General features: G+C 32.5%; 1 protein-coding gene across 2 annotated transcripts in view; it reads left to right on the forward strand.

The window, feature by feature from the left end:
* Window positions 1-5,361: 5,361 nt before the first annotated feature.
* Window positions 5,362-21,524, forward strand: part of LOC115883043 (SET domain-containing protein SmydA-8-like) — a 38,098-nt gene continuing 21,935 nt past the window's right edge. Inside the window, exons 1-2 of one of the 2 annotated variants that reach the window (XM_030901319.1) lie at window positions 5,362-5,530; window positions 8,151-8,275. In XM_030901319.1, coding sequence (XP_030757179.1) covers window positions 5,507-5,530; window positions 8,151-8,275 — 149 coding nt within the window. In that variant the 5' untranslated portion in view covers window positions 5,362-5,506. Of the gene's footprint in view, window positions 5,531-7,987; window positions 8,057-8,150; window positions 8,276-21,524 lie in introns of those variants that run through there. The other variant, XM_030901320.1, reaches the window with a different exon arrangement.

Raw genomic sequence — 21,524 nt, forward strand, 5'->3', positions numbered from 1 at the left:
TACTACTGCGCATCACATCTGTACAGGGTATCCCATTTTCGTGCGTTTTATGGGATTTCTCGTTTATGAGTATAGATACAATGATGCGATTTTCACATTACTTTGCTATTTTTTATGAAAGTAAATATGCTTCATATATGTTTGTCCTAGCCTCTTTAGTTCCCGAAATACAGGGCGAATGTGTGATGCGCAGTAGTGAACAGATGTTGAATACAGATATGATGTGCAGTAGTGAACGCAAAGTCTACCGGCAGCCAGACGATCCGCACTTTGTTCAGGAGAGTAAAACAAAACATATATTAAAGAACCAGCTTTCTTAAAATTATGTCTCTTAGACTATAAGTAAAACAACGGAATCGTTATGGAAATGAAAATATAAAATGATACAAATCACTAGCAAATCGTACATCCGATGAACGGAGGCATAAAAATGCAATAAATTTTAAAAACTGCGTAATTTTCTAACCAATTGAAGTCTTTAAATTCAACCGTTCAACCAATAAAATTAATATCTTATCGTCGGACAACGGATGCATGAAAATCAAGCTTATTAGTGGTATAATAAATTAGTGGTTTCAGTTATACTTTATAATTTTTAGTTTACGATCATGCATCATTAATAGAATATCCTAGCAACAGTGTGCAGTATGCAGTAGTCAGTTGCAGAGAGAACACTAATAACTAAAGTGAGAGAGACCGATCAACGTTAATTTTTGAAGACTGTGTTAGTGGCGCGGCCTTTGGCGTCTAACCCGAACTATGAGCGCATTATCGATATAGTAGGTTGCATTCATGCCTATATACTGGCGCCAAAAATTTAAAATTTGTATATTTGAACCGAATCATAACCTTTCAAGTTTATAATAAGAAATCTTCGTAGTTTTTTTAGATTCTTTTGTTGACAACGAAAATTTATTATTAGACTTTAAAGCATTAAAACCTATAAATAAAATACTGTGTAGGAACATAATAATTTATTTAACTCCATACTCCTCGCCATACTCCAACTCAAGACTGCAATCTTCAGTATCTTTTTTATCTAACTTGATTGGGAGTGAACAGGGAAGCACGGTTGGGAGCTCGCATAGAGTATCAGTAGGTATCCCGTAGGTATTCAATGTTTTTGATAGTCTTTATTCTATAACAAGAACCTAGCAGTTAAAGAAAATAATTTGTATTACTGGAAATAATACCAGGTATAATACCTAGTCGTTCCATAGGTATCAGAAAAGAATGTGATGTTTTAAATTAAAAAAAAATAAATTAGCAATGTACGATTATTATGTGCACTCACTATTACTATTAGCCTCGTATATATAAACAAGGCTATTAGGTATGTTAAAATAATTACCGAGATAAAACTTACCTTTAAAGGAAAGCCTGGGTCTTTGTCTGGGTCTCAACCACAAAACAAAAATTACAAAAATGCCGAATAATCGTGGAATCTGAAATAATCAATAATGACAATAATCTTCTCTTCTAACAAGCTAAAAGAACAGGCACGTTCAGTCAAAAACAATTTATAACTCCGATTTGCTCCGATTATCAACAGATTTTAGTTATCTCCTTCTAGAACTAAGAAATAGAAAAAGCTACTGGCAATCTAATTAATCCTGTCAAATGTTTAACTTGCAAAGTTGAAAACTTCCTTTTTTGACCACCTAAACGCTATGCGCGTCTGGGATGCGCGGTGACAAAATAAACTTGTCTACGAAATGCACTATTCCACAGGCCCTCTCACTTTAGTTATTAGTTTCTCTGGTCAGTTGTATTCAAGTATCCATAGAGAAAGCCTAATAATAATTAGCTTAGAAAACCATAAACTAATAATTTCTAATCACAATTTTTTTTTGACGGATGATAATCAAAGGCCAAAATGATATTAACCGTAACCTTTGAAGTAAAATTTGTGGTAAGGAGTTTGTTAACTTTTTCTACTAATTAAAAATTACTACCATTTTTTGACGTTATGAGTGCATACATTGAAATTAGAGGAACAAACTTCTACGCTAATCGAAATCAAAACCACTAATTTTACTTTATATTGAGATATCAAAAGTGCATCCATATAAAAACTGACTCTGTTTATTAATAGATTTTATGGTATAAAATTTAACAGGCATAAACTGCATGTTTAAGATCAAGCGCATCTCTGGCTCGTCTTTTATTAAAAATGACACAGCCGTTTCTATTTCGCATTTAGTTTTGCATAGTTCCAGATGCACCTGTTGCCTAACATATTGCGAGTTCATTGGCGTCCCCAGTATCCATAGGTGAGAAAATACTAATATCTATAAATACAAATTATAGTTTTGTAGAATTGATTAATCACCGCGACCTTACAGATCTATTGTATATTCCTTTTTTGAGTTATAATTCATCATACAGTCCCTGGACTTTTACAAAAGCCAGTATCTGAGACGGTTTTATATAGGATATTTTCTGTGGTAGGTCTCCATCTCCGATATTAGTCGTACCAAAGTTTATGGCAAGAATGATTATTGTCTCGGCGCACTCAGTGATGAGGTGTTCTGGTGTTGCCCCATTTTCCCCACAGAATCTGCATTAGCCGTTATTGTTTCTTAGCTTCAATCTACTGAGGTGTTCGTTGAGGAGAGAGTATCCTGTTAAAAACTTAAGGACAATCCGAAGATTGATCTTAGTTAAATCAAAAGGAAAATCTTTGATTTTTTCTCGGTAGCAAGTTCTGAGAAATTTCTTCGAGTGTCATAAAACCGTTGGAAGATTCCCATTCCAGGTTACGGATGGAGTCTTCTAGGTTCTGGAGCTCAGGTCATATAGTTTCCACTTGGGAAGCCGAAAGTCTCCGGTCCATTTAGTGGAGTGTTAGCTCCATTTCTAGGTAGATCGTTTGCTTTTTCATTACTCTTGATACTTTGGCCAGGTGGCACCCGGAGAATGAGGATTTCTTCTCTAGGCATTCTTTGACCATCTTCGAATTGATGGTTCCTGAGGTGACCGCTTTTGATTGCTTGAATCGAATAAGATGGATAAGATCTATCACCGTGTATAATTTCTCTATATTTGGGTGAACCGTTTTTGAATTATTTTGGTTTAATCAAAGCAATTGTTATCACACAAAACATAGAGAGTATTATTTATATATTATGCGTTTTCATAGTAGCAGTTGCACTGATTAACTTGAAAGCAAGTATTGCGTCCGTGAATCTGTTCATTCCAGTGGGTTTCAAAAACTAAACTAGATATTTTAGTTTTTAAAAAAAGTAAAGTATTCTATGTTAACGTTAATGAGGGTATAGATCTACCCTCTATAGTTAACATCTCCTTTTAGCTGCAAAGACTAATCTGGACTCCTACTTTTTGTTTACGCGGAATCCGAATCGCGGTCCTTCGCCATAACATTTTCAATGGCCTACTTACTTGGTGAGTATCACAGACCAACAACATTTAGATTGGCAACTCTCGTCATTTATCGAGAACGCGTTTTACAGCGCTCGGTGACTTGAAGACGTACTAAATCTTCATTTTTCCCGCCAGATGCTGGGAATTTAAAATTTGAAATTGAATTGCATTATTGCTTTTTTACCAAACGTGAAAGAATTAATACTGTTTTTTTTAGTTTTCTGTAAAATATAACTTTTATTTTACAGAAAACTAAAAAAACAGTATTAATTCTTTCACGTTTAGAAAAAAGCAATATGTATATAATATTTCTAATAAGACTGATACGGAACAATAATACAAAAACCAATATGAAACACTAAAATTTTATTAAAAATCATCAAATAATACTATAATATTATCCATTCAACATTTGAATAAAAAATAATTCGTTGTATAGAGTTAGTACCTTACGTTATATACATACACATTATACAGACATTTTACATTATAATATAAACAATATTTATCAACAAAAGCAATAAAAACATTAAACTTTATAAAGGGACTTGCTTAATTTTATTTAAGGCTTTTATGTTTTACTTTATTTTTTTTAAATACTTCAAATGCAAGTTTTAGAGGATCTCCTGGACTTGCATAACCCTAAAAAAATACTACATATACGAATTTTTAAACGGGTCAAAAACATAAGTACACTTACCTCTTTATCCATTGGCATACTATTCAAAATCGACGATCTACCAGAGGATTTACAGCCCAACACACAGCAATATAACACCATTTTTAAAAAGTCAACACAATAACACTTCGTAACAATTACAAAAATTTAGATCGAACCACGACCAAACCCAAAAAACGCCGGGGATAGACTGAAAAAATTTAAAATTCAGCCGGTCGCCCGTCTTTTGAGCAGGTACCAATCATAAAACAGAAAAATTCTTATTGGCTGTCGCTTTCCCCCACCAGGCGACACTAGCGCACGGTGTCTTGAAGTCGTACTAATTTCGTGGTTTGACGTTTCGCGAAGAGGGCGCAGGGCCTGGTGAGTATCTAAATCTACTCTTAGAACGCTTGCACACACATCGGCAAAATCGGTGCCGTAGTACCACAGTACCGGCAAAATCGTTTCGACATAGTTAGTCCGTTGTCGTTGATTTGGTATTTGTAGAACAGTGCTAAAGTTCTAAACTTGACTGATATTACCATAGTTACGGCTTTACTCTATGGTTACGGCAATAAAAGGGATGCAAATACAGAAAAAATCCGGCGGCTCTCAACATTTTTTCAAAAAAATCATTTTTTTTTTATTTTTAAACTTAAATAACTGGGTTATTCAGGACTTATCTGAAAAATGGTAAAGAGAAAATATGTTTCTTTTATCGAGAACTACCAGCCCTGAAAATATTTGCACTTATTTAAGACTCACCCTGTATAGTTTTTAGTTTACATACCTCTTCCAGATATTTATTTTATATCAAATTTGTTTTTCGGATCAACGTTTCTTGCTACTCGTAAATTCTGATATGAGTAATTTTATTTTGGTACTACATATTAGTTATAAGAATTAATCCAATAAAACCCGCATAACGGATTTTCCACTTTTCCTCTGATATCCAAGAATAACGTAAATACAAGTTCACTTTCTTTAATGTAAAAATTATCAAAACTAATGATGTTTTCTAAACAGAACCCAAAAAAAATCTCTATACACTCATTAATCAGCTTGAAGTTGTTTGAAATAAAAAAATTAAGATATTTTTCATTATTATTATGAGCACAATTTATGATGTATCGTGTAATATCAACCAGTACCGAGAATTTTGCGCTTTTTCCAGAAATTTAATTTAAACCAACTCGTATACAGGTTTTTTTAACGCGTTTCAAGTTCTGGGTGGACGTACGGCACTGGATTTCTCCCACAGCATGCTCCTTTTATTGTAGTGGGAAAGTAAACATTAGCGAATTTGAATAAAAGATTTTTCATCCAGATTTTCGCTTTGTGGAACATACTATCGTGCCGCATTGTTGAAAAGTGTTGTGAGAGTTGTCGCGAGCTATTGTTGAGTTAAAAAAGACACTAAACAGTTAATTACATTCTTAGTTTTCGTACAAGTTCATTATAATGAGTTGTCGGCATAGAAGGAAGGTAAAAAATGTTTGAGATAAAAATTTCTAGACATATAATTAATATTACAATAATGCAATTTTATGTATTATATTATGAATACTTGGTTTTATGTAAGAATTAGATATTTTTATCATTTTAATGATTGTCGTAGGTTTTATCCCACATTAAATGTAATTGCCAGTATGCGCTGAATAGTTTGAATTTCTATTTTCTAAAGCTAAATATAATGTTAGGTGACAAATTGAATTATTACACACTCACCGGCACGAAAAACGGGCACCTTAAAATTTTCATGTATTTTAAAGTTTTATATATTGTGTTTTAGTAGACTGATTTTGATGATTTTTGAAGTAATTTTTAGCTAAATTATTTGAATTTTTAACATCTCTTTCTGAATTAAAAATAAAAATTTCAAAAAAGGTTGATATTTTGGTGTAAGTTTGAAACACCCTGTGAAATAGGTTAACAAAGCAAGGAATTTAAAAAATATTTTATCATCTAGTTGTATCTTTTCTCGATAGCTTGTTTTTTGTTTTTTTAGGACTTTATTTTCTTTGCCTAATTTGTTTGTATAATTATCATATTTCTGTGGCATACTTACTTATGCAAATTGATGTTCTATTTGAATGAGCTATCTTTAAGGGATTTTGTCAAACTTTGCAATGTTATCATCAAATGGGAATCAATATGGGACATGTAAGGAAGTTACTTGATAACATATCAACTTTATTAATACTTGCAAGGAGAACAAATGTTTGTATTGAAGTGAAATTTTGTTAGCTATGTAAGTCAATTTAGAGCGAGAGAGATTTTCTAGAATTATGTAGGATTCTACAGGGAGTCCCCATAAAAAGTTACACATCAAAGTTGTGTTTTTTGTAATGGAACACCCTATATATTAATTGATTTTCGGATTCTAGTAAAAAAATAAGGGAGAGTTTCATTAGATAAGTATATGACTAAAATGTATAGTTTTTGAAATACATTCACCGGCATGAAAAATGGGCACTTTAAAACTTTGATATATTTTAAAGGTTAATATATTTTGTTCTAGTGGGCCGATTTTGATGATTTTTTAAGCAGTATGTAGCCAAATTAGTTGACTTTTTAGTAACTCTTTCTAAATTAAAAATGAAACTCCCCATCTGTTAATTGCGGTTTCTTAGCGATAAACTTACAATAAGTCGATCGTCTCGATTAGAAGTTCTCATACGAAGGTTCCTGGATGTCTAGAATGACGTCCTTATGGACGTGGTCATAATTCAAAAACCACTCAGTATAATCTATGGTATTAAGGTATTTTTGGACCCGGAATTTTATAGCAAATTCACTGAACTAAACAAATATAAAGCATTTCATTTGAAAAACTAAAACTTAAGTATAAAAATATATTTGACTTACTATATCCATAAAAATATTTTTGAAATATGAACTACCACTATATACATATTTTGTAAAAGGTTTGGAGAGAAACTCTCAAATAGGAATCCTGATACAGAGCTTTTCCGGAATACGGAGCCATCTTGTATGTATGCATTTGTATATGTGTGTTTATTTAAATACTAAAATGAAAGCAACGAATTTAAATGGGTAAACTTTGTAGTATATCTTATTAACAATACAATGCAAAAAGTTTTATAAAAATTCGTGCACAGTAAATGAATTCCGAGGTTTGTATCCCATAAGGGCTTAAAGCATTCCACTACTAGCTTTATCACAATTTATGAATTTATATAAACTGTGGTTGATATAATTCTATTCTGCTAGCAGGATCTACGGCAGGTTTAGTACCTACCACAACTTACCAGATGTTAGGCAATATCCTTATTAATTTTTCATCACAATATGCAAAAATTAATCCATGTATCAGTTATCACAAGGAAATTTGGATAGGATTTAACAGCACATAAATAAAAAAGTTCAGTTTACTCTACTACTGACTGTTTGTTTTAGTCTATTTGAACGATACATTATGGTTATAAACAAATTAAAAAAATGTCTTAAAGTGTTGCTAATATTATCTTAAATTCTTTCTTGATTTCTTGATCTATCTTACTTACAGTAGGTGAAGTAAAAGAGTAGGTACTTTAAGTAAATACATATCTATTGTTATGAGCAATTTGATGTTTCCTTGAATTTTATTCACGGCTTAACTTACCTGTTTCGCATGACCTATATTTAAGATTTATTTTTATTTAGACTTTCCTAAATGAGAACATTAAGTTTTCAGAGAATACGTGTATATACAGTATCAAAAATATTGGAGTTTATTAAAAAAATATTGCATTAGGTGAATATATCATACTCAGCTCTCATAGAGCTTCTAGAAATTGTTTGTGAGATACACACTACATACATCTTTTTAATACCGTATGATAGAAAAAAACGGCATTAGCGATGGCTATGAAACCAAGATCGCTGTCATTTAATATGTAAATTTATATGGGAAATGTCATCAATCGTCATTTTCCAGTCAACTGGACGCCGCTTTTTTTTTCGATCATACGGAATAAGTAATCTCAATACTCAGTTAAATATATCACAGTAAGACAAAACCGATATATTCTTTTTGTTTTTACCTAGGCTATTTAGTCTATTTTAATATTATATTTTACTTTTTTTTTCATTTTCATTACAGAAGAGTGGTTCTTCAAGAAGCAGTAAATCAGAATCAGGAAACAGCAGCAGTTTTTTGGAAGACATCATTGAAGATCATTTTATTGGTCCTAAATACGATGTTAAAATATCGAAAGTTATGGGCAGGTATGTATAGTGTACAATTTAATACAGTTTAGGCTTTAAAAGTTATTTCAAAGTTATACCAATATAGTTTCGCGAAAGATACGATTTTGACACGGTATCAATAAATGATAAATAAATAAATAAATAAATAACAATTGATAGTTTGTTCTAACATTGCCATGCTAGAGCCGTTCGGTATACAAGGAAGGTAGGTAATGTGGCTAGCACTACGCTTCAACCGCCTATTATTACCTCAGGATTGTGAATCCCAAGTACTCATTTAAATCTGAGTCGACCTATTGACTGAAACTATTTTTATTTAAATAAAAATAGTCGGCTGATGAAATACCGGGTGTAGGATTCGAACCCACTACCTTGAGATTGGTAGACGAGAGCCTGTACCTCTACGCCACCGGGCACCATAAATTATACAATCATAAGTCATTACAAACAATATTAGCACTCAAAATGAAATTGATTATTATTATCATTACAAACAATATTTTTTTTGGAAATTTTCAAAGTATAATAACTCGTTTTTTTTGGACTTGTTTTTCAAATAACCCTGAAAAACGGTAAAGAGAAAATATGTTTCTTTTATCGAGATCTATCAGCCCTGAAAATGTTTGCACTTCTTTAATAAGACTCACCCTGTATATGTAAAAAGCGATAATACAAAAAATAATCGATTAAAAATTTGCCAACTTAATGTTGCAAAGATATTTTTCGTTTTTAAAACTCGCACAAGAATAGATCCATATGTCAAAATCTATGTTTAGAAAATAAAAAAGTGGTGTTAGAAAAATCATAAAATATTCTAGGAATTTTTATTACATATACATACACATCATATTTTATAAAGATATTTATAAATAAGAGAAAATGTAAAAATTAAATTCGGTAATAAATTTTTAAAATACTGTTATAATTGATCAGTATTTAAATAAACTTCTTTTAAACAATGTGATATTTTAGATTACTTATTCATACTTTTTTAATATCAACAGCTGTGATCTTGAAGATAGAAAATCTACAATTCAATGAAATATTTATGTTGTAAGATGAATACTGAGTCAAAATGTAATAAATAATTTAATATTGATTCAATCTCATACTCCTTATTCAATTGATACTCTTCAGTATACTCAATCGTCAAAGAACTTTGGTTGATAAGTTCTTTCCAGGCTAATCTGTCTTCAGCTCGATGGATAACTGAGTATAAGGGTAGACTTGTTGTTTGTCTGTGGCTTGATCGCTCTAATCTTGTTAGGTGGTCCACCTTTACATCTTTTTCTTTGGACATCACCGCAGTTATAATTATTACATATTTCCATGTTGGTAGTAGGTCCTCGAGTAATGTGTTTTATAGAGGTTAGTTCTCCATCTCCGATATCAGTCGTACCCCATACAGCACATCAAATCACATTTACGATGTGTTTACACTATTAGATGTAGATACAGGGTGACACAATTCCCCCGATGTAAATATGCAATGTTTACACATTGCAGTTCAACACGTATGCACAAAGGTTAAACGTCCGCCTCACACAATGTAGCCACAGTATAGCATTTACGTATACACAAAGTAAGGGATACACAGTGTGCCGTAGGATACACAGTGCTTGTGTATTAAGTTTAAACTATGTTTACACATTGCAGATGTGACTACCGCGTGTATACGTATGTATTTTGCTTTGTATATACATCTTGTGCTAGATAAAACTACTTCTTATGAACGAATTTAGGAAATAATACAAGTTTTGATGCCTAACTTTTCGTTCTTTTTAAGAAATATTTATTCAATGATACCAATTATATCTTTTTAGAACGAAAATTAGGAAGGCAAAACTTTGTATTTTCCAAAAGTATCTCGATCGTAAGTTCAAGAGAAGTAGCCTTAAAATTGTTCCATTTTTGTTTTGTATTAAATGTACCATTTTTCTTTGTTGTCTTTCCTGATTAATAATTAATAATAAATATAATTATAATAAAATTCTTATATTTCTTTATATCATGGAACGCAATAGCGCAAATAACACAATAATAATTATTATTTTAGCAGGTTTCCGATCAGGTTACGGAACAAATGACCATCTTCTAACAGTCCAGGTACTTATCGAGAAATGCATTGAGTATAATAGACCACTAATGCTTGTCTTCGTGGATTTCGAGAAGGCCTTCGATTCGGTAGACCAGTGGAAGCTTCTAGAGACACTAAGTGAGAGTCGCATCGATCATCGATACTCCTCGATCATAAGACATATATATGATAATGCCACGGCAAACGTCAGAATATCGACAAATCAATGCACAGATAAATTCAATATCGATCGAGGGGTAAGACAAGGCGACACACTGTCCCCTAAACTATTCGTTGCTGTGCTAGAAAGTATGTTAAAAATGATAAACTGGGATTCAACAGGAATTAACATCGATGGCAAATTGATAAATCATCTCTGTTTTGCAGATGACATTATTTTAATAACAGACAACATACAGGAGGCACAGAATATGCTGGATATGCTGAATGATGCTTCGGAAAAAGTCGGTTTGAAAATTAACTTGTCAAAGACACAATACATGACAAACCTAAGTGGAAATTTAAACATTAATAACATACCTTTGGAACAAGTGCATATATATATATATATATATATATATATATATATATATATATATATATATATATATATATATATATATATATATATATATATAAATACTTAGGGCATGAGATCGGTATTAGAAGGGATAATCAGACCCACGAAATTCTACGAAGAATAGGTTTGTCGTGGGCGGCATTTGGCAAACTAAGGCATATACTGAGATCTGATATTCCCATATGTTTAAGAAGAAAGATCTTTAACCAGTGTGTCTTGCCTGTCCTCACGTATGGAGCTGAAACGCTTACTTTGACAAAAAAGAACATACATAGAATACAGGTCATGCAACGGAAAATGGAAAGGTCCATGTTGGGAGTTACACTCAGAGATAAAATACCCAATCATACAGTACGAAATCGAACAGGAGTAAGAGATGCGGTGATATCTGTCTTACATCTTAAATGGAATTGGGCAGGACATGTGGCTAGGATGACAGATGGACGGTGGACAAAGAGACTTGTGGAATGGAGACCGAGACACGAGCCCTATAGAAGCAGAGGACGACCTCCTAGTCGATGGACAGATGACATTAAGAGGGTGGCTGGAAACTGGATTCAAGTGGCACAAAATAGAAAGAAATGGCTAGAGTTAAGGGAGGCTTTTGTTCAGCAGTGGACGGTAAAAGCTAAATGATGAATTATTATTTAACCAGAAGTAAGAAAACACTGCAAAAGAACAGAATTTGTATCAAAATGTATTAAAAATATAAGTACCTAGTATAACAACATACTAAAATTGTAAACACTGGTATATCGCCACGATTTGGTGGACCTCGTTTAATCATTTTTTTCTCCTCTTTTCCCTCCAAGCAGTTGGTTTGTTAGCATACTCATTCAACGAGCACTCTGTTGGACTTTGTTGTATTTTATTTCCAGATTAACAATCTCACCCTTAAATTTTATATGAAACTGATTATTGAATATTAAACATATCTGTATATTGATCCATCAATAACTTACCGAATATCAGTGTAAGAAGTTCTTTGAAGTGTTTAAATCTTTCTTTCTCTGGTCCATTTAGATTTTTATTATTTCCAAATTAAAAAAAATTATATTGCAGAGCTAACCTCATTATCGTTATACGAGAATATTTGGAGTTTTCATTCATTGGAGTCAAAATTTGGTAAATTAGGTATCGAATATGGAAAGAGTCGCTGCTATAATATTAATAATACTCTTAGGAAGGTGTAACAAGGTAATTAAAAACTTGTGCTTACCTTAAAATCTCTTTTAAACTACACACAAACAGAACATTTATATAGAGCTTCCGAATGATAAAACAATAATGGCTGCTAACAAATACCACTCCTAGGAAGGAGAAAGGAGAGAGAACATATAAGATACACTTAGTCGGTGTGTCTACGCTGAGGCTATCCGCGCGTGCGCATACCTTCATTTCATGCTAGAATGTAGACACAACAGTACACTATTACAAAGTGTCTATTCAGATATTTATATTATGTATATACGTCACATTTTTACAAGGTGTGTACTATAGGCACAACTATGATACGAAGTATCACACATACATATGACTTATACATTGTATGTCTCATGTACCGTACGTCAGATTTCATCATTTTAATAATTATTTGTTACGTTACAAAAAACTCTTTAGAATCTTGAGTGCATACGGTATACAACTAGTAAACACTGTATCACACAATTCTATCAATATAAACCTGCGTGTATCTCATATGTGTATGCCTTGTTTATACAAGGGTATATGTTAGAACTAGATGAACACTTAGGTTCACTTTAACATATTTTGTTTCTCATGTGTCTCCCTTATAGAAACGTAATTTTATTTGGACGTGCTGTATGGGACCTAAGTTTATAGCACGAATGGTTGTCGTCTCGGGGTACTCAGTAATGAGGTGTTTTGGTGTTTCCTCATGTTCCCCAGAGAATCTGCATTCGCCGTTGTTTCTTAGCTTCAATCTACTGAGATGTTCATTAAGGAGACAGTGTCCTGTAAAAAATCCCATGACAATCCGAAGATTGTTCTTACTTAAATGAAGGAGAATCTTTTATTTTTTTTAGTCATAAGTCCTGAAAAAACTTCTTGCAGTTGGTCTAGTTAGTGGAGTGTTCGCCATTTTCCTAGCTAGATCGTTTATAGCACTACATTTCAAAACTCTCTATCATACTACCATAGTATAAGGAAACATACTAATAATAATAATAGCTCCCGTATATTAGTGATTTGTCGGTATTTGAGTAACGCGATTTTGGAGCGGTATTTTTTTGTAACGTCGTGTCGCGCTCCACAACGAATCAGGAACCTGTTACTGAAGAACGACGATCATAATGACGACAAAATTATAAATTATTTATAATTTGCAAATAAATTATTTATAATCGCACTTGAACTTAGCTCGAACTGTAGTAACCGCATAGCGACGTGTTTAGCTCTAGCCGTCGCGATTTCGTCGGTCGCCAGCAGTAGTATCTGGAACTGGTATGTCCGTAGCGCCGCGCGATTTCGATTGGGACGTGTTCGCTCCAGCCGTCGCGCTCCTAGAGTTGTAGTTCCCTGTCGCGAACAGAAGTAACTGCTGTAATGGGCATCAACGCTCGACCTCGGCGGCGACCTACTTCGTTCCAGTCTTCGCGCTCCTAGAGTTTTAGTTCCCTGTCGCGAACAGAAGTAACTGCTGTAACTGATTATCGACGCTCGACCTCGGCGCGGCGCGGCGGCCACGTACTTCGTTCCAGCAGACGCTGGAGCTCTTCTAGGGTTTCGGTTTTGCCTGTCGCGATTTGGTCGGTTACTATTGGCGGTGGTGCTCCCGTCGCTACGTTACTTTCGAAATAGCGATTTTTGGTATGTACTAGGCATGGTATAAAATAGTGTTGTTTGAAAGATGAAACGCAAAAGCAAATAAAATAAAATCAAAATATTTTATTTGCTTTTATACATTTTATTTTATTGTTTATATCTATTTTTAAGGTTAGGTTAGACCAATAACATTTTTTGACAGTGGTTTGGACTTTGTTCTTGATTTTAACATTAAATATATTATATTGCAATACACATAAATATGATCCGTTCATTTTATTTAAACGAAAATTGATAAAGAAAAAGAATAATAAGGAATGACATCGTTTTTCTAAGAATGAGATAGATTGGTTATATACACAATTATAAACTCGATATTTGGAAAACGAGTGGCGGATAAAAGTTACATTAATCTACAAATATAGATAAGTTAGATATATTTTTAGCGACGACCGCAACATTTTGGAAGTGGGAATCTCGGTTACAAAATCGCGGTATTTTCTCGCGGTATTTTTCTGGAACGGTCGCTATTGTAACGCGACTCACATGGAACCGGTATTCCATCACTACCGTATATAGCGTTTAACGCCTTGGGAGTAGCAAGGTACAGCTTGCCATGCTAGAGCCGTTCGGTATACAAGGAAGGTAAAGTGGCTAGCACTACGCTTCAACCGCCTATTATTACCTCAGGATTGTGAATCCCAAGTACTCATTTAAGGCTGAGTCGACCTAGGTATCCAAACTACTTTATTTTAATAAAAATAGTCGGCTGATGAAATGCCGGGTGTAGGATTCGAACTCACAACCTTTACATTGGTAGAAGAGAGCTGTACCTCTAGACCACCGGGAACAGGAAACATACTACTTTCTGTTTATTTGATTGTCCAGGATTCTACCCCATAACGATATATCGTCGTTTATGTTTGATCCGAAATAAACAAATCATGAACCACTTCGATATCATTAATATTTTTTTCTTTGATTTATTCTTCGATATCATATTCATTCTTTATACATCCTGTATAATGAAATAAAATTGATATAAAAACTGCATAATGTTTTTCGCACCTGGTCCGTTTTTATTCTCTACCAGGAAATGAGTGTATGTATCAGTATTGTTAATGTATTGCCAGACCCCAGATGGTTCCCCAAAACATAAACCATTTTGAAAATTTTACTGCGTGCGAATTTATTTAAAAGGTGATTCAGGTGGGTCTATTTCTCGTTATAAATTTTTATAAGTCACATTATCCCAATAATAATAATCAATTTAAGCGGGTATAGTGGGTAGCCTAGTTATAAACTGGTAATTTATGTATGTTTAGAAAAATATATAGTTTGTAGTGGTGAAAATAGTACTCCTACTACTATATATTTTATAGTATTAAACGTGATTTCTATAAAAATTCCAATTCTTGAGTCAGATTGGAAAAGTTATATATTTTTTAAATTGTAGAAAATTAAATATTATAAAATTACACAATATACGGAATAATCACAGCCTATTCAGTACCAGCTTGTCAGCTTTGCTGTTTTTTTTTGAATTCTATCAGTCAGAGCACCAGTCAGAGATATAAAATATAGAAACAGCATTATAATATACACACCGTCACAGCGCTGCCCACTTTTATATATTTTCTTTTAATCAAAATATTTTAGGAAACAAAAATAAATTAATAATAAATATATAAACAGTTATTATCCACATCAACAAAACTCACCTTCTTAACAGCACTTAAGGGACATAAAGAGTCATTACTACCGCTTTCCCATTCCAAATATTCTAATATAGTTGCAATGAATTTTTTACGGCTATTAAGCTATCTTGTACCACTTCGCATTAAAAGAGGTTCTAAAAAGAATAATGTTCGACTGCAAGGTCTGCTAGTAAGCATTTTCAAGTGTTTAAAGCATCACAACACTATTTATTTAAACCAAAAACTCGTAATACAAAACTAAAATGTCAAAACGAATGATAATGTCAGGAAATAAATAAATAAAGGCGGCATTGACAGCAGAGCTATACCACCTGAATCCCTAGCGCGAAATTTAAATTCCAGTTAGTCAGAACGGCGCCGAATATGTTCATGGTTGGCAACAATGAATTTAAAAGTTGCGCCCTCGATTACGTAGCTAAAAGTTTAATTGATATGATATACCGGGTGTTGCATCGTCGAGCGGGACATAGGAAATCCCATGTAAATTTTAATGGGGTCAATTATTGGCTTCCCTAATTATTTTAGAGAATAATTATATTTAGGTTTATTGAAGGGCACTAAAACCCACATTCAAAAGAATAACTTTAGATATTTACGAGTTATCGCCGATTTCTTTTTAAATATTTCTCCTTTCGTATGGCCCTGTATTTACTTAGGTATGAGCACCAGTCAAGGTAAAAGATAACTGTCAAATGAAGTTGTCATTTCAGAAATTTATCTATTTAGTGCTTTATTATTATTGAGAACTCATACCTACATCGAAAATATTAACCATGAATTACACTACCGAAGAAAAAGTATTGATGATTAATGGTAGTATCAAGGAAATAGTTATCAAAAGGTGTCGGACATGTTTGCTGCTCTATATCCGAATAGACCGATACCTGGAAAATCTACAATCGCAAGGAATATTCAGAGATTTGAGACCAAAGGTAGCCTAATAAATAACTGCAGATGTGAAGCAAGGCAGGAACAAAGAGAAGATGCAAGAAATGATACCGACTTGGAAGTTTTATTGTGCGTGGAAGAGAACGATGGAAAGAGCAGCACAAGGAAACTTGAGGATGAAAGAGGAATAGATGACACTCCACGACATAAATACTATTCCTTTAAATATGAATAGCATCAAGAGCTACGAGATGGGGACGAAATACGGCGGCAGGCGTTTTGTTTTAATATGATGGAAAGAGCAAACACGGATAGGGAATTTTTAAAAAACATATGTTTCACTGACGAATGCACGTTTACCTTAAATAATAAACCCAATGTTCAAAATTATCGATATTGGAACAAAGAAAACCAACACAGGTTTGTAGAAACAAGGACGCAATATCCACAGAAAGTAAATGTTTGGGCAGGGATATTCGGACACAATATTATCGGGCCATTATTTCTTAGGCGAAATTTAAATGCAGAATATTATTTGGAATAAAGAAACTAGAATATATAACTACTCGAAAATCATATTTTACCTGCTTTACATGATGCCGCTAGGGAAAATCAGGAAGTTTGGTACCAAATGGATGACTGTCCGGCACATAGTACCCTGGCTGTTCGGAAATATTTAGACAATAGTCTTAACGGAAACGTTACTGGCCTAAATCAAACAGTAAATTGGCCAGCAAGGTCTCCTGATATTTCGCTAAATGATTTCTTTCTCTGGGGCCATTTAAAAAACAGGATACACAAGGATAAAAAATACCCAAATCTAGACGAGTTAAATAATGCTATTTCTGCCGAATACAATAGAATTTCATTTTACCAACTAGCGAATGTAAGAAGAGAATTTTATGATCGCCTGGGTTATTGTCTAGCAGTCGATGGAGGAATATTTGAACATCTTCTAAAATCCTAAATTTCTAACAATTTAATAGTACCAAAATTAATAAGTTATTGAATATTGTAATAATACTATAATTAATTCATATTAATTTGTATTTATAAATACATCTTTAAGATTTCCGATGTAGGAATGAGTTTTCAAAAATAATAAAGCACTAAATAGGTAAATTTCTGAAATGACAACTTCATTTGACAGTTATCTTTTACCTTGACTGGTGCTCATAAGTAAATACAGGGCCATAAGACAGGAGAAATATTTAAAAAGAAATTGGCGATAAATCGTAAACGAGCTAATCAAAAATATCTAAAGTTATTCTTTTGAATGTGGGTTTTAGTGCTCTTCAATAAACCTAAATAGAATTATTCTCTAAAATAATTAGGGAAGCCAATAATTGACCCCATTAAAATTTACCGTCCGATGATGCAACACCCGGTATATATTTATATACAGTATATTAGAGTATATTTATATTATTATGCTATTTCTTTCTATACTTAAAAATAATATATATAATTTTTTTGTTGTTAAAAATAAATCTATCTATAAATAATGTATCTTGGCATTAATGCTTTTTACATATTTTTTTTTGATGAATTAGCAAAATAAAACACTAATTGACCACAATACACCAAAACATTTTACTTTTAACACTGGATGTGCATTTCGCTAATCCAAAGGTTTCAAGTTCCAACCCTCAACTGTAATATTTGATAAATATTAATAAAAAAAACAAGCCAACTTTGTGGCTGTGACTGTATATTTTAAACTATTGTCCGCCATATTCTTTTATTAACTCATAAAAATCTACCAAAGAACAAAAGAAATAATTAAAAATAGTACAACCTGAATTAGGATTGTAAAAATAAAATTTTCAGAAAAGACACATCCAACGTTATGTTCCCAATTTTTTAACATTGTATTCTCGGTACGATCTCGAATCAGAGAAAAAGAATAAAAATAGCCGAATAGATTAATTATTACGATTTATTGCCAATTTGTATCTGTCTATTTTTCTAAATAGCTACGAGCCCAGTAAAATAAAATATATAGGATTTAGTATCATAGAATAATAAATACTTCTAATTACAATCATCAATAATCTTTTTGAGGTTTTGAACAGACTAAACTCTATAATTTTGCGATTATATCTATCATGGCTTTCTAAATAATATTTTTCATTTAATTTTGCAAATTGGTGTGATATTTAGGTGAGTTTTAATCATCTGCTGAAGATGACAACATGACTAGTAGAGCAAAAACACGTAATGCAAAGCTAATTGAATAAAATTAGCTCGAACACAACACACGATTGTTTATAAATCAGTGATATATGGCTTTTGTAATTCTAAACTAATACAAAATATACAATTGCCTAATACAGGATAATTCATAAATTTTCTGGGCAACCAGGTTGAATAAATATGCAGTAGGTACAAAAAATTAGAAAGGAAAATCTTTAATGGTTCAAATAAATAAATCTTATTCTTTATGATACTTCGTTGTAAATTGAGATCGCTGTTAAACTATTAGAAAAATATACATTTTAATCCCGAACTTATATATTTTTTCTGTATTTCGAGAGCCATTGTACTTGGTTTGTTATTTTAATTTTAATTGCTCATTTATCTACATATAGAAAATTTTGTCGTAGTCTGGTTATATATGCAGGTTAAATAAAAGAACAAAATCAAGTAGAATTTGTGAATAAAAACTCAAGAAATAATGAAAATATTTAGAAAAAGGGACCGTAAACGTCAATGTCAGTCAAGTGTCAGAGCAGAGAGTTCAATTGGATTTACCACAGATTATCAATTTGAACGATTTGAACTACAGTCGATTCCAGTCTAGAGATTTTCGTTTTTTAAGCCTCCCATACTGAAGTCCGCCATATTGGGAAGTTTTAAATGAATACAAGTATAGTGTTCATGATTTTAGTGTCAATGTTATTGAAAAATAATATTATTATTGTCTGTTGGGCAGTTACTCTAGCAGAGATGGTTTTAAGTCTAAAATTTGTAACCGCTCTAGTTGCTTTGATTGAAGATCATAGAGTTCAAAATTATATCGCTAACAAATATAGCAGTGCAGTCGTTTCCTCGAGAGAGTTCATATGCTAGTTATTGTATCATGCTAGACGTCTAGGAAAAGTAGCAAAATAAGCGTTCGGCATTTAGCGTTTTAAGTAAAACTGGCTAGGTATTTTTACACAAATGAAGAAGGAAATTAAAGATAAAAGATTATTCTAAAGCCGTGTGTATTTTTAGACAACTTCTTTATTTTTAAGATTTTGATGGTCAAACATCAACAAAATATTCCTTATGTTTGGACTGCATTTTCTCGAAAATAAAGACATAATTTAAAATGCCATTACAATATGGAAATAGATTGAAGTTTTGTGATTACAGTGATATATAATTTATATGGTTTTGTAACAAATTGCTCGCTATTTTATGGCAAATGCTGAAGCTCTGCAAACCTTCATCAAGCCTTAATCAAAGCACGTGTGTTTGGAATTTTGGGTGTGGCTAAACACGAAGGCAGATGACCCTAAAGTACAGCGTAATAGACTCTTAATGTAAGTTTATCGCTAACAAACCGCCGCCGTTTGCAAGCTTTTCATATTTATAATGAATTATACCTAACGAATGTACATATAAGTGAACGAACTGTAAGAAGAAGATTAAACAAATAAAATCTTATGTCAAGAAGGCTTGCTTCGGAACCACAACTATTAGGACTGTTAACTAGGACCAATAGCAGAGGCATGGTTTTAATGTAAAAATTACGAAAAATTGTTAGTGTCTTCTTCAAAAGCCTTTTTCATCTATAACAGAAATGAAGCTATTGAGATGAAGCAAAAAACAGACTATCAAGAAAAGATATACCTAGATTATAAACTGATTTTTAAATTTCTTGCTGTCTTACAATATTTCACAAGGTGTTTCAAACTTTCAACAAAATATCAACATTTAGTTTTCCCTCGTTTAATGGACAGATGGAAACTTTCATTTTTAATATAGAAAGAGATACTAAAAACTCAAATAATTTAGTTACAAATTGCTTAAAAGATCATCAAAATCGGTCCAGTAGAACACGATATTGGAGTCCGATTTTTCGTGCCGATGAGTGTATATTGAAAAAAGAACTGTTTCTGTCACTTCTAATTTCTCCAAATCAACAAAGTTATATGTTTCAATTTCGAAGCAAAATATTTAACGTACAGATAGATTTTATTTCAATATATTTTATTCTAAAGAAAACGTTTTTTTTTCTTAACTGGTAGCCGATAAAGTAATCCAGTGACTAAATACCTATTTTTTGAACAGGTGAGTCGGCAATGAAGTTGGAGTTTTTAATACGTTAGTCACCATTATTCTACACAGCTAAACATTACGGCTATTTATTTATAAACCTGCCTAAATTAATTTATTGTGTAGTAAAGAAGGTGAGATATATCGAAATAAAACAATCAATTTAGAGTACTGCAAGGTAGACTGGAATTAACTGTAATTTGTCGGTGATAATTGTCAGTTGCATTGATAAAAGTTGAATCTAGCCCAATAATTTTCGAAAACAAAATAGAAATTTGAGGGTTGTAGCTATTATTAGTATTAGAAAATTTATTGTGTTGTGTACATTAACATATATTATAGTAAGACAGTAAGACTCCTGTCTAAAGCTTGTCGCCCACTTGTCCGGCACAGCACGGACCGTAGCTGCCCGTCACCTGCAGGCGACGGAGAGCTTGGTCGCTCACTTTTCCGGTGGAAACCGGCAAACCGTCACGTCGCGGTCGTGTGTTGCCAAGATCTTTTTATTTTGTTTACATGTAGCAGTTGCAGAGTCACTATGTTTGAAAGTAGTTAATTAAGAGGAAATTTACCTGATTAACTAACCTAACCTAACCTAACCATATCCAAACGCCGCTCCCGCCGCGCCGGCCCCGCACATAGGGGTATTTGGTCTATAAACCTGGCCAAAAGTGAAATCTTTTTATTTTCATTTTTTATCTTAACTGAATACAAATCTATAAATACTAAATGTAAGCGCGTTTATTAGCTTTTTTTAAGTCGTAAGTTGACTATCTAATAAATAATATATTTCAATTATAAGTACGAATTATCTTGAGTGTATTCTGAAAATTTCTAAGATTATAAAATAGTGGAATTGTTTGTAGTGCTTTTTTTGCAAATTGTTTATAATATCGTTCGATTGAAACGTTTCCTTCTATTCTATTTCTTTATAATGTTTCATATTTAAAAAAT

The sequence above is a fragment of the Sitophilus oryzae genome, unplaced genomic scaffold (assembly GCF_002938485.1).
Source record: "Sitophilus oryzae breed Bouriz unplaced genomic scaffold, Soryzae_2.0 scaffold_1802_pilon_pilon, whole genome shotgun sequence".
Taxonomy (NCBI): Eukaryota; Metazoa; Arthropoda; class Insecta; order Coleoptera; family Curculionidae; genus Sitophilus; species Sitophilus oryzae.